At 44.6% G+C, this 12,867-nt stretch overlaps 1 protein-coding gene and 1 pseudogene across 3 annotated transcripts in view; both read right to left on the reverse strand.

Moving 5' to 3' along the window:
• Nucleotides 1-12,867, reverse strand: part of Gsap (gamma-secretase activating protein) — a 93,168-nt gene that overhangs the window by 61,003 nt on the left and 19,298 nt on the right. For all 3 annotated transcript variants that reach the window (XR_007976545.1, XM_052173100.1, XM_052173099.1), the window contains exons 6-8: nt 5,223-5,311; nt 1,364-1,433; nt 269-318 (exon numbers count right to left, since the gene is read on the reverse strand). Coding sequence is in view for 2 of the 3 variants with exons in the window: in XM_052173100.1 (XP_052029060.1) it covers nt 269-318; nt 1,364-1,433; nt 5,223-5,311 (209 nt within the window). In the remaining variant the exon portion in view is untranslated. The remainder of the gene's footprint in view (nt 1-268; nt 319-1,363; nt 1,434-5,222; nt 5,312-12,867) is intronic.
• On the reverse strand, nt 8,356-11,999 carry LOC127677188 (small ubiquitin-related modifier 2-like; annotated as a pseudogene).

Here is a 12,867-nt window from a genome sequence, read left to right on the forward strand (position 1 = left end):
TGTGTGTATCTAACATTGGACAGGTTTGCACAAGCAAGCTAGACTGTGAGAACGTCCCTGAGACTGCTGCACCCAGGGCACTGGGTGTGAGGTAGCAAGGAGGGCTGCTAATTCCTGCATGCATCTTTGTTTTGGTTCACATGTCATAGCAGTGAGGTCATTATTCAAAAAACATCAAAGAAAATGTGTTGTATCGATAGAATTCATCAAAGCCAGAGGTTTAACTCCTAGAAGAGAGTTTAAAGCAGGAAACATTTTAAATCTTTACCACTCGGTCTCCATCTTCTTTGGTGATCTGGATATGAAACCACTCAATATCTTAAAAAAAAAAAAAAAAAAAAAAAAGATGCTTTAGCATTCAGGGAAAAAAATTAGTCCCGTCATTCTAGCAGCTGTGTATAAATCTTTATAGAGTAACTGTCTAGAAAAGCACCTCTCCACAACACAGGGCTCTCCCAAGACACTTCAAAGCCAACCTTGTCCTCCCTGAGATGCACACTTATTTTTCTCTGTAGCGTTATCATCTATGAGTCACCTGGCCCTCTGTGGCAAGGCTTCCCTCCACATGTGAATCATCATCTTAGATAAAACCGTAAGAGCCTCGTCACCAGGGCTAACCTCTCTAATTTCCTAATACACATATGCACGAATATAGGTAGAAACTATATGTCTACACAATGCATTTTAGGAGCAACACCACGTGTAAAAAATCTACAATGCTTTAATCCGATTTGTATAAACTAACAATTTAGATTTAGTCTCACTTATATCCTGCTGGTTCTAATTATAAGACACAAATATAAGTTGTCCTTTCAAACATAACCAACCCATAGTTTCATCTCGTAACTGCTTGTTGGTAAGTACTAGTGGACTTTGTCTGTACCCCTTCCCAAATCTGAAAACACCTTGAAAGGCCATAACCTCTTGGGTCACTTATACTAAAGTTTGGTCACGCTACTGCAGGCCTTTAACTCTGCCCTGGATTCTTCCAGCACCCTTGTCTTTCCTTTCTGCTCTCTCTCACACTTGGATCACAGTCAACCACTCTGATAGACACCTTAAAGGAGAGAGACAGACAGACAGACAGACAGACCAGTGTAACTGTTCTACAAGTTGACAAATTGGACATCTATGTATACAAGGGCTATTCCTTTCCCAAGACAAGGAAACTGAGTAGAGATTGAGGAAGGAGTTAAGGAGGTGGGAACATCCTTCACAGGGATTCTAGGTTTCAAATGGACGTCAAAGGTAAGCAGAACCTTGGCAATGGTAGAGATTTCCAGCAGATCCAATCGGGCTTCACACTTTACTGGGAGACTGTGCACACACACATACCCTGTACATCACCTAGAGATACACTTACATTTCTCTTCTGAAATCAGTAGCAGGTGGTTCTGTGGAAGAAGATGACTTTCAGCTTGTGGGTAGAGGAACTGTAGAAAGGGAATTAGAAAAATCATACGCAACTCTTTTGCTTGTATTAATACTTCTGTAGTTGTGTTTGATCTTGGTTACTGCTGCATCTTAGACAAGGAGCTGAGAACCACAGACTATTTAAGGGGATTCACATGCACACGTCAAAGGTCATACAAGAAGAGGAAGGAAACTTCCAGGACCTCGGTTGTCTAGGGGAAGGTTGGTGCCAGATACAACTTTATCATCATTCCTTTGAGCAGAAGACAAAGAGGGAGCGGCCTCCAGAGATGGTGCTTCCTGTTTGGAGTATTTCATTCTGAAGCCAATCAGAAACAATGCAAACAACACTGATACAGTATGTTCTATTGCACACAGAGAAAAAGTGTGGTCAGTATATTTATGATGAAACTAAACCCAGTATATAATTAAAAACCAAGTAAGTACACTCCCAGCTGCAATTTCCAGACTCCCACATCTGACAGACAAAGAACAAAGACACCAGGGACTTTCCAAGAAAGAACAGGGAGTCATGATGTGGCAAGTGGTTAAAGAGTTACAAGGTTCAAAGTTACACTAGCGGCCACTGGGAAGAGGGGGTTTGACATGCTCCCCATATGCTCTCCACTGGGGGTGTCTGCCCACAGGACATGTCTGACTCCACGAGCCGTGGTAATGAGGGAAAGCTAGCATGAGACAGTGCCAGTGCCTCACCCTTTCATTATCAGGAAAGGATGCGCAGTGAGTCAGCCTACTAGAAGTTCACTAGAGAAAGTTACCAGTGACTTTTGTTCCCCGGGACCCACAAAAGTTTATTATAAAAGCATACAACCACATATGGCCCAATTTCACAGACAATGACCTCTCCATTATCATTGTCTTTACGTTCTTTAAGTAATCTTTGTTCTGTCTCCCTTCTAGAGTCTGTTAACTGTATGACAATGACCTTAAAATTACATCCTAGATAGAAATATGGAATGTGGCTACAAAAATAATACAGAGCTAATTATTAATGACCTGTGAGAGTGCAGACAAATGAGATGCCCTGCACGCTGGGCCGTGGAAAGGGCTAAGGTAACCAGAACCATGCGCATGACAGTAGACCTCAGTGTGTCACAATAAGAAGATGGCAGGTCTCAGTGGAGTGTATTGTTGTCCCCTCCCTTGAGAGTTAATCCAGTTGGATAGGCCCATGACCTGGCCAAGGGACTGGCCCCCAGGAGGGGAGGACCACATGAAACCATGCTAAAGAGATGGGTACTATAAGCATCACTTTGAGATGGTGTGCTTTGTGTTCCCAGAATTCCTGCCCCCAGAAGAGTCTCTTAGAGAGTCACAGACACATAGCTCTGTCAGTATCTCTTTTCTTCTCTTTTCTAGGCATGCTTACTCTAACACGTTGGGCTCTCAAGCCCTGTGAACATTGCACCCCATCACATGGATGTCCACTGGCAAAGGGCTGGCCTCCATGATGGCTCAACTCAAGCACTATGGCTTCCCCCTTGCCCTTCTCCTTTCCAAGATTTACAGCTTACCTGCCCTGGTATGATTTTCTTTTAAACTCTAATAAAATTATCCTAGAACTTAAAAAAGAAAAAATGGAGGATAGGGAAGTGCCATATTGTTTGCAGAAGCTTGCCTTCTTAGGAATGTGGTCACTCAAGCGTCATGGCTGCCAACCTCTGAGCCTCTGCCCCATCTCTGCATGGTAAGCACTGAGAGTAATTTTATAAGACTCATGTAGGTGGTGGTTGTCATGCTATCATTATGAAGTAACCCTAGAACAAGGCCTGGAAACTAAAACATAGCCTTCAAGTACAGCTCTCCACAAGCATTCAAGATGGCTCTCTTCTGTTCTAAATCAATTAAAAGTAAGAATCTAGGGAAAAGGCCTCACAAACGCAGCAAGACTGTGAGAATTAGTCTCTGCCATTGGGCACGTGTGGTATAGACATGTCAAAGGAGCCATGTCTAGAAGATGTAGCTCAGGCAGTGGGGAACTCACTGACAGTGTTCCTCTGACAGTGGTGACCGGCTCCCTGTGCAGACGTGAACACATATGACTGGAGATCTCAGGTAAGACAAAGATAGAACACAGCGAAGACCAGAGTTGGTGGACTGTGAAGAGGCACATCTCTGCCAGGGAGAGGGACAGAGAAGAAGGCAACTATGTGCCATGGAGGGAGGCTTGAGGTCCCATCTCTAGAGGTGAGGGTGTGAAGAACGGGAGGCCAGACCAGCCTGGTTTACAAAGCCAGCTCCAGATCAGCCTGGTCTACATAGCCAACCCCTGGCCAGCCAGGGCTTCATGATGCAATGATGTCTCAAAAGAAGAGCAATCAAAGCACTCCTTACCTGGGCCTAATTCCCTTTATTTGTCTCATTCCTTTTAATGATAATGTCAGGATCATTTACTCTGCCTGCTTGGGGATGCTGAGGAAACCCGAAACCAAGCCAGAAAAGGGAAGTGAGCTCTGTCTCATAGCGACCCCTGAACTGACAAAGGTGACGTCCCACAGGAAGAGAAACTGCTGTGAGGTCCAGGCTGGGGCCTATCTGCAAGCAACTGGAGTGGTAGTGAAGAACTGGTGGACGGGAGGAAGAGAGAGAGGGAAGGGGAGGGGAAATGGAGGGAAAGGAGGGCAGGAGAGGAGAGGAAGCCAAGCCCTCCCTTAACACAGAATAGAGGCAGCCCATTTGCTGCAAGCTGGGGCTAAAGCAGACACTACAGGGAAGACTAGCTGACTCCAGGTGGACCAAAAGATAAGAATGTGAAATGAGGCTCAGGGAAACTATGCTCTAGCGTTGTCTGTGTATGATCAATCCTGACTATCTGTGGTAACCATCAAAGATCCTGGATGTTGAATGCTAAACTTGATCACAGGTCACTAACCTCCATTCACACGCTTGCCATCAGAGGAATACATAATCTTCTCTTGTGTGCATTTCTGTGTTGAAATATGCCTCGTGTCACACATCTTATTGGTTTATTAGCACTGAGCTTACAGCCCACAGCACTATAACTCATGCCCAAACACAGCTTATCTGAGTAACACACACACACACACTTCCTATAAAAGGCATCACTACCTTTGTGCTCTTAGGAATGCTAGACAACACTTCAGCATGACACCAGGAAGTCATAGAAAACATCACAAGGAAGAATGGGAAAATGAAAAACCCACGGCACTAGGCAGTGAGCGCCAATTGTCTATGGTGGGAGCACGAGGCAGCACATCTCCTGGTCTAACCTTCCTTGGGGGTGTGCAGACAGATGACTCACCTGCTCAGACAATGCCTGGCAAAGTGCCACAAGTGTAGATTACGAATTGCAAATAAATCTTCATAAGCACAAGAACGTACAAGTGTGGATCTTCAACTAAAAACAGACTCGCCCACCTGAGTTACCCTCTGCCTGCCTCTGCAGCAGCGCACGGTGTTGCTAAGGTCAGGAATTGACTGCCACTAATCAGAGATAATTAGTCTGCCAACCAGGTGAATGTGTGAAATAGACAATTTTAAAGCTTACCACTAAGTTATTTTAATACTATCAGGCATGCTATCACGTGAAAACATTGCGTTGCTGTCAGGTATAGCGGTCAGGGTCAGGGTGGTCAGGCCAGAAGTCTTATCTCCATGTTAACAGGGGAAACCTCACCGCTTCCAGCCTTCACATCTGGAAGACCGCTTAGCAGATTAAAAGCGATAATGCGTGTGAAAGTACTGTGTAAACACACACCTTTCCACCTAGGTGTCACGCCTTGGGATTCATGAGACAACAGAGTCAACAAGACAATGGGCATACCTACCTGTACCCAGATACAGCTATCCACTGCTTTCAGAACCTTCACATTGTTGACAGGGTGGATTTCAACCAGCAAAGTTAGGCACTTCGATCCTACAGAGAAGAGGAGGATTTCAGTCATAAAGATTGGGACAGGGCTAGAGAGATGGTTCAGCAGTTAAGAACACTGACTGCTCTTCCAGAGGTCCTGAGTTCAAATCCCAGCAACCACATGGTGGTTCACAACCATTAGCCGGGCAGTGGTGGTGCATGCCTTTAATCCCAGCACTTGGGAGGCAGAGGCAGGCGGATTTCTGAATTTGAGGCCAGCCTAGTCTACAGAGTGAGTTCCAGGACGACCAGGGCTACACAGAGAAATCCTGCCTCAAAGAACCTCCACCTCCGGAAAAAAAAACCAAACAAACAAAAAACAAAAAAACAAAAGAGGGCAAAGATTGGGACAGCACATATTTTCTTTTCTCAAGCAACCATGAAGAATGTCCAAGGTATCAACTTAAGACACAGCGTATCAGTTAACAGAACAACCCTACCACCACCACCATGATCACCACCATCATCATCATCATCATCATCATCATGTCTCTTGAGGTAACATTACACTGCAATTCTATGCTCCAATTTCTTTCTTCGGGGATATGTGGTGGGCCCAGGGACACTACAGGAGCAATCAGCGTATGTGTGTATGTGTGTGTATGTGTCTTTGTGTGTATATGTGTGTGTATGTGTGTGTCTGTGTCTTTGTGTGTGTGTGTCTGTGTGTGTGTGTCTGTGTGTGTGTATGTGTGTGTGTCTATGTGTGTATGTGCATGTGTGTCTCTGTGTGTGTGTGTGTGTGTGTGTCTGTGTGACACGCATGTGTTATGGTTGGCAGTTCCTATAAGTAGCACATAATCTTTTTCCCCAGGAACACTGGAGCAGCACTCTCCACAGCTGGCTTAGGTCCTCAGTGTCACCCTGAGCAAATGTCACAGAGCAGTTAGTGGTAAGACCACGGCCAGGGCCTGCTTTACCATAGGTGTCCAAATCCAGGTCAAAGGTTCTCCTCTCCCAAGAGCATCCTCGAGCTCTTATGACTCCACTATAGTGTGGTTCTCCCTCAGGTACTATGTTTTGGGTAATAATGTACAATTTGAGGATGATACAGCAGTCTGGAATCAATATCAGTTTTCAGTCCTTGAACAAATAGTGTGACACACTGGTCCAGGAAAAGGGTCCCGAGCATGAGCCAGCTTCCAGGAAATGATCTGACAGATTTCCAGTCCTGGGTTAGTTCAATAAAAATGTCTTGAAGGATCACCTCCGGGGAAACTCCTGAACCGAGCAGCAATCAGATGGGAGGTTGTCTGGATTCCCCGCACTCCTGGTGTCCTGGTCTCCTGTGACTAGTCCAGCTGCAAGCTCCCCGGGAGCTTTCCCCCAGGGCCGGGGGCGGTTGGGAGGCTGGGCGAGGTCCTGGTCCTCAAACTCAGCCTGAAGGAGGAGCAAAGTTAAGCTGCCAGCTCCCAGCTGTGACCAAGGCCTGAGGGGCGCCACACGGGAGAGGGCTCACCCTGCGTCCTACCTCACTCCTCACCTCCACACAGACTGCCAGAGGCAAGGCTGGAGAGCCAGGCACTCCCCAGTAGCCTGGTCCTCGCAGGCTACAAAGCACAGCTGCTTCTGCTGCAGCCCTGGAGGGCCAGCCTGGCTGCGAGACTTGTAGCCACAGCCCTTCCTGTAGCCAAAGCTCTGACCTCCCGGCTCCCCAGCTCTGGACGCCTTCCAGAGACGCTGTCTACTTGGATCTCTGGCTATAAACCAGAGATGAGGAGGCAGGCTATCTAGGCTGGGGGGTGGGGGGGAAACGCCCTGTAGACCATGCAGGCTTCATCTGACTCCCTCATCTGTATGTGGAGAAATGTGTTTTTCCTTCTTCTCTTTTCTGAGAGGTCTTAAGCAGCCCGGGTGTCTTAGTTAGGGTCTTACTGCGACCAAGGAGACTCTTATAAGGACAACATTTAATTGGGGCTGGCTTACAGGTTCAGAGGTTCAGTCCATTACCATCATGGTGGGAACATGGCAACATCTAGACAGGCATAGTGCAGGCAAAGCTAACAGTTCTACATCTTCATCTGAAGTTAGCTAGTAGAAGACAGACTTCTAGGCAGCTAGGATGAGGGTCTTAAGCCCACACACCCACAGTGACACACCTACTCCAACAAGGCCATACTTCCAAATAGTGCTACTCCCTGAGCCAAGCATATACAAACCATCACACCAGGATTCCATCACCATAGTTGATGATGGGCTCAAAATGTTTAATCTGTCTGCCTGTACTTCAGGGATGCCGGGGTTAAAGGGGTTTGTTTTATTTGGGAGGGTGTGTTTTGGTTCTGTCCTGGAATCTGGAGTAAGTCTCCTGCCTCAGCTTCTATGGTGCTGGACTACTCAATCAGTGTCATTAGAATTTGGAGGGGGGGGAGGGGGATGACTTTTTTTTTCCTTTTATCATTAGTGTCTTTAATCCTTTTGTTTGGGGATTTTTTTTTTTAATTTTAAACAAGAAGTTTATTTAAGCAACAAGGCACTTGACTTGAAGGGGAAACCATCGAGGATCATTTTGTTCAATAGTAATTTATCCCTTCATAAAGACAGATTGCCCTACATGTAACAGCTACGTACCAAAAAAACTTATAAATTTGCCCTTAGTTTTACAATGATAAATGAAAAACATTAAAATTCTCCAGTTGAACAAGGGATGCAAGGGCTTGATGCTGTTGAGTTATGCTTTTGTTAAAGCAATGAGAGCAAAATAACTTACTGGACTTTAAAAGAAGAGATGAATGAGCATGTATCTAATGGGGAAAGGCGGATATTTTCACAGAACCAGTTTGTTCCCTGAGACCATCTCCATCTGATGCCAACCAGAACAGAATACTGGGCGTGTAGTTTAAAAAAGAAAAAAACGAAGAGCCATATACCTGTGCACATACTCCTGCTACTTTATAAACAATAAAGAAATGGGGATGGGGAATGAAAGAAGAGAGAAAACTATCCTGTAGCAGTCAGAATGTAGCAGGACCAAATGACAGCTTTCTAGTTGAGAATGTATTCTTGGTCTATAGCAAAATTCTGGAGGCAAGCAGCAGGCTCCCTTTTCAGTAGACACCTCCAGTCTGCTGCTGGAACACACCAGTCGTGTCTTCAATCTCCATTTCCGAGTGTGCAGGTGTGTCTGTTTTGTTGACTGCTTGTGCATCAAACCTGTATCTGATCTGCCTCCTTAACAAGCCCTGTCATTCACAATAGACTTTCCTGAGTTTACTAAGTGCTGTCTGCCTCTTAATCTTAAACTCCGGCCACAGAACCATCCTGCCCCATAACAATTCAAATGATTATGATTGTTGTTCTCAGTCTTGTGTCCTTTCTGAGTCCTCCTTTGAGCCGGAAGTCTCCTCAACTTCCTCTTCACAAAAGAGGCCCCAGGTCCACACGGAAGGAGCACACAGGCAGCAGCACCAGGGGCGGCAGAAGAAGGAAGTGTTTGGGGTTTTTGTTTTTTCCTCCTTTGTGGCAGTTTCAAGCATCACCTTGCCCAGATCTCAACCTGTTTGTTGTTGTTGTTGTTGTTAATGTTAGAGACCTGTTGTATACTCATTTCTATCAATGGCAGATTAATAAAATGATTAGTAGAAACTAAGAAGAGAAATCCTTGAGGGATTTAGGAAGATGAGTCAGTGGGGAAAATGCTTGCTATGCAAGCATAAAGAACTGAGTTCAGATTCTCAACATCACATAAAATAGTCAGGCACAACAGTGTGTGTAACTCCAGAATAGAAACAAGCAGACGCATTTAGCTCGTGGGCCATCCAGTGTGGCCAAAACCATGAGCTCTGGGTTCAGTGAGAGTTCCTGTCTCACACAGAAGAAAACAGACACCCCAAGACAGCTCTACACAGACCTACAGAGGAAGGCAACTGATGTTAAACCATCCTCCACACGGGTTCACAGTCCACACTCGTATACACATATTTTTACACATACACACTCGTTCTGAACACACCAATCACTTGAAAAGGCAAGGCAGCAGTGAGCTATTATGCTGAATCACAAGTATAAACTACAGACTGAAAAGTCAAACGTTTGATGAGTACCACAGTTTATGAGGTACCGAGTACCTCGGGGGTGGGGTGAGGAAGGGGGAAAGAAGAAGAAAAAGAAAAAAGATAAGAAAAGCCAAGTGACAGGACAGCACATTGATTCAGAAGCTGACCTTCCTGTTGACAGGACAGAGGTGATGATGAGTGATCTAGTCTCATTCTGTTGCTGTGACAAACACCATGACTAAATGTGTTAAGGGAGGAAAGGTGGCTGTTTGTTTGGCCTACACAGCTAAGTCCCAGTCCATCAATGAGGGAAGTCAAGGCAAGAACTCGAGTAAAAATCAAAAGGATCCCCCCACAGACATATCCACAGCCCAATCTGATTTGGACAATCCCTTAACTGAGAATCTTTTCTCAGTTGACTCTAGACTATGTCACACGGACAATGAGGAACTGTGAGAATCTGCTTGGTGCCTAAAACATGGCGCAGGAAATAAGAGGGGTATTGGTGTTGAAGATAGTCAAGAAGAGAAGTAGAATAAAAATATTGTGAAAATTGTGAACAAGAGGGAAAGCAAATTTCCTACTAAACTAAATTACTACACAGACCTTCTAACTGCATGGAAAAAAAACCCCACAATTTGTGGGAAGCTGGGGAAAACTATAATAAGAAAAATAAGAAATCACCCTATATCTGGCTTTTACAGCAAGAATCCAACTGTCTCCAACTATCATTTAGATTCTTTTACTCTCAATTGCAGAAACCATCTTCCTCCACTAATCTCCAGGCCAGGCTTTTAAGCAGTACCACTACCATAACAGTGGGAGTCAACAACTACCAACAGGGATGTCACCCAATAACATGCCATGACCTTCACCATGGAAGTCTCGAGTCAAACCACAGTTCCTTGGAATAGTTATTTATATGTCCCTAATGGTATGAAGGCCCTGAGGAGTCTCTATGACAGTGGGGGCCCAATACAAGTGGATACCCCAGATGCTGCCTGTAGTGGCTATTCCTGGTTTTCAACTTAACTATATCTGGATTGAACTACAATCCAAAATTGGAAGGCTCACCTATGATCCTACTCTGGGGGCTGAGAAATACAAGTTTCTGACCTCGATCTTGGCATGGAGATCTTGAAGCATAGTGGCTATGAATTTAAGAAGATTAAGACAGGGAGATCTCTGAGTTCAAGGTCATCTGGGATTAAAGGCTCGGCAGCACGCACTTTTAATCTGGGCCACACCCTCTGCTGGAGACCTACAAAAGGACATGGGAAGAAGGAAGACTCCCTCACTCTTTGCCTGCTTGCAGGGACTGAGCAACTGCTAAATACTTGGACTAGGCCTTTTCTTATGGGAGGTCATTTTCTAAACAAACATCAACTATATAATGACCAAGGAGAGAAGTTACTGGTAAAAGCTGACTGTAAAGTATGAGGATCAAAGAATCTTTTACTTGAAATATGTTAGAGGTTGTCTCTTTTGAAATGAGAAAAGAAATCTCATTTTAAACAAGAGAGTGTTAAACAACACTTTGCAGGAGACTACATTTGTTCTTTTTTTTTTTTAATAAAATGACTTATATGGTAGTCATTTGTTGGCAGACAAAAGAAATCTCTCCAATGTATCTATTCAAAGGACAAAACATCATGACATATTCTATAGTCCTTTCTGGTTGTATCATTTCTGGAATCTCTTTTTTTCAGGTAAATACTGTTTTAAGACAAGATTTCATGTAGTTTTATATAGTCAACGATGACTATCAACTCCTGACCCCCCTCCATCTACCCCTTAAGTTCTGGGATAACAAGGGCTACACCATCAAGCTCAGTTGCACTTCTGAAACCTTAACAGGATACAACCTTCCATGGTGCTTACTGGTGATTCCCAAAGGCACTTCTCCAACCCCAGCCTCCTCTCTCCTGAGCTCTGACTCATATTCAAATCCCTATGTTACATCTCTAAATGTCTAATTCCCATCACAAACTGATCATGCATAAAGCCAAACACTTCCTCTAACTCCTGTTAACACACACACTCACTCACACACACACATAATCACACATACACACACACTCACTCATACATACACACATTCACTCACACACACACACACTCACGCATATACTCACACATATACGCACACACTCACACACACATACACACACACTCACACATATATTCACATACAAATACACACATATATTCATGCACACATACATGCAAACACTCACACACAAAAATATACATATACACACACGCATGCAAGCACTCACACATATACTCACATGCAAACACACACACACAAACACACACAGAGAACTCACACACCCTCACATTCACACATAAAAAACTCACACAGACACACACTCACACACAAAAACACACATAGGCACACACCCACTCATACACCCACCCACTTAGTCACACACACACACACACACACACACAGGCAGAGTCACTTTTGTCTTGCTCTTTTTCTCATATGCTTATCAAACCCAGAAGCCACTCCTGACAAATCTGCTTTCTAAATATGTCCAGATGCAACCTTAACCTTCAGGATTCCCTTTTTGACAGAGTAAAGGCCAGGTCCTCACAATGTTCTCTTGCTATTGAGATGATCATCCTCTACCTCATCTTCCTTTTCCTCTGACTTCTAATTCCTCCTCTCCACCTCAACCCACCATCCCCATCACTCTTTTAAGAAAGTGAATCTACCAAGTCTAGCCCAGGCTGGAAGCCCATGAACTGGCGGTTGCTCCATCAAAAATGTGACCTTCCTTTCCTTCCTTCAGGTTTAAATCATGCTCCAGCAGTGTTTCTATGACCTAAATACACTAATAACACTCAGTTCTTTTCAACAGATGCTGCTTCCAATGAAACTCAAACTAAGGCCAGAAGTTAACAGGGGACAGGTCCACTCCAGCTGGGAGAAATCTCCCTGAGGGAGTGGGGGCAGGGCCAAAGGCCAGAAGCACAGTAGACAGGGAATTAGCACAGTAGTGACCTCCCTGTTTCTTAGGCTCACAAGTGTGTGTGTGTACGTGTGTGTGTGTATGTGTGTGTGTGTGTGTGTATGAGAGAGATGTGTTTGTTAGAGAGAGATGTTTGTGTGTATGAGAGAGAGAGATGTGTGTGTTAGAGAGATGTATGTATATGAGAGAGATATTGTGTATGAGAGAGAGAGATGTGTGTGTATGAGAGAGAGATGTGTGTATGAGAGAGAGATGTGTGTGTTAGAAAGAGATGTGTGTGTTAGAAAGAGATGTATGTGTTAGAGAGATGTGTATGTTAGAGATGTGTGTGAGAGAGAGGAGTGTGTGTGTATGAGAGAGAGATGCGTGTGTTAGAGATGTGTGTGTGTGAGAGATGTGTGAGAGAGAAAGATGTGTATGTGTGTTAGAGAGAAGATTGTGTGTGAGAGAGAAATGTGTGTGAGAGAGAGATGTGTGTGTGAGAGAGAGTGTGTGTGTGTGTGAGAGAGAGAGAGAGAGAGAGAGAGAGAAAGGTGTGTACGTGTGTTAGAGAGAGATTGTGTGAGAGGGGGGAGAGACTGTGAGT

This window comes from Apodemus sylvaticus, chromosome 2, assembly GCF_947179515.1.
Source record: "Apodemus sylvaticus chromosome 2, mApoSyl1.1, whole genome shotgun sequence".
NCBI lineage: Eukaryota > Metazoa > Chordata > Mammalia > Rodentia > Muridae > Apodemus > Apodemus sylvaticus.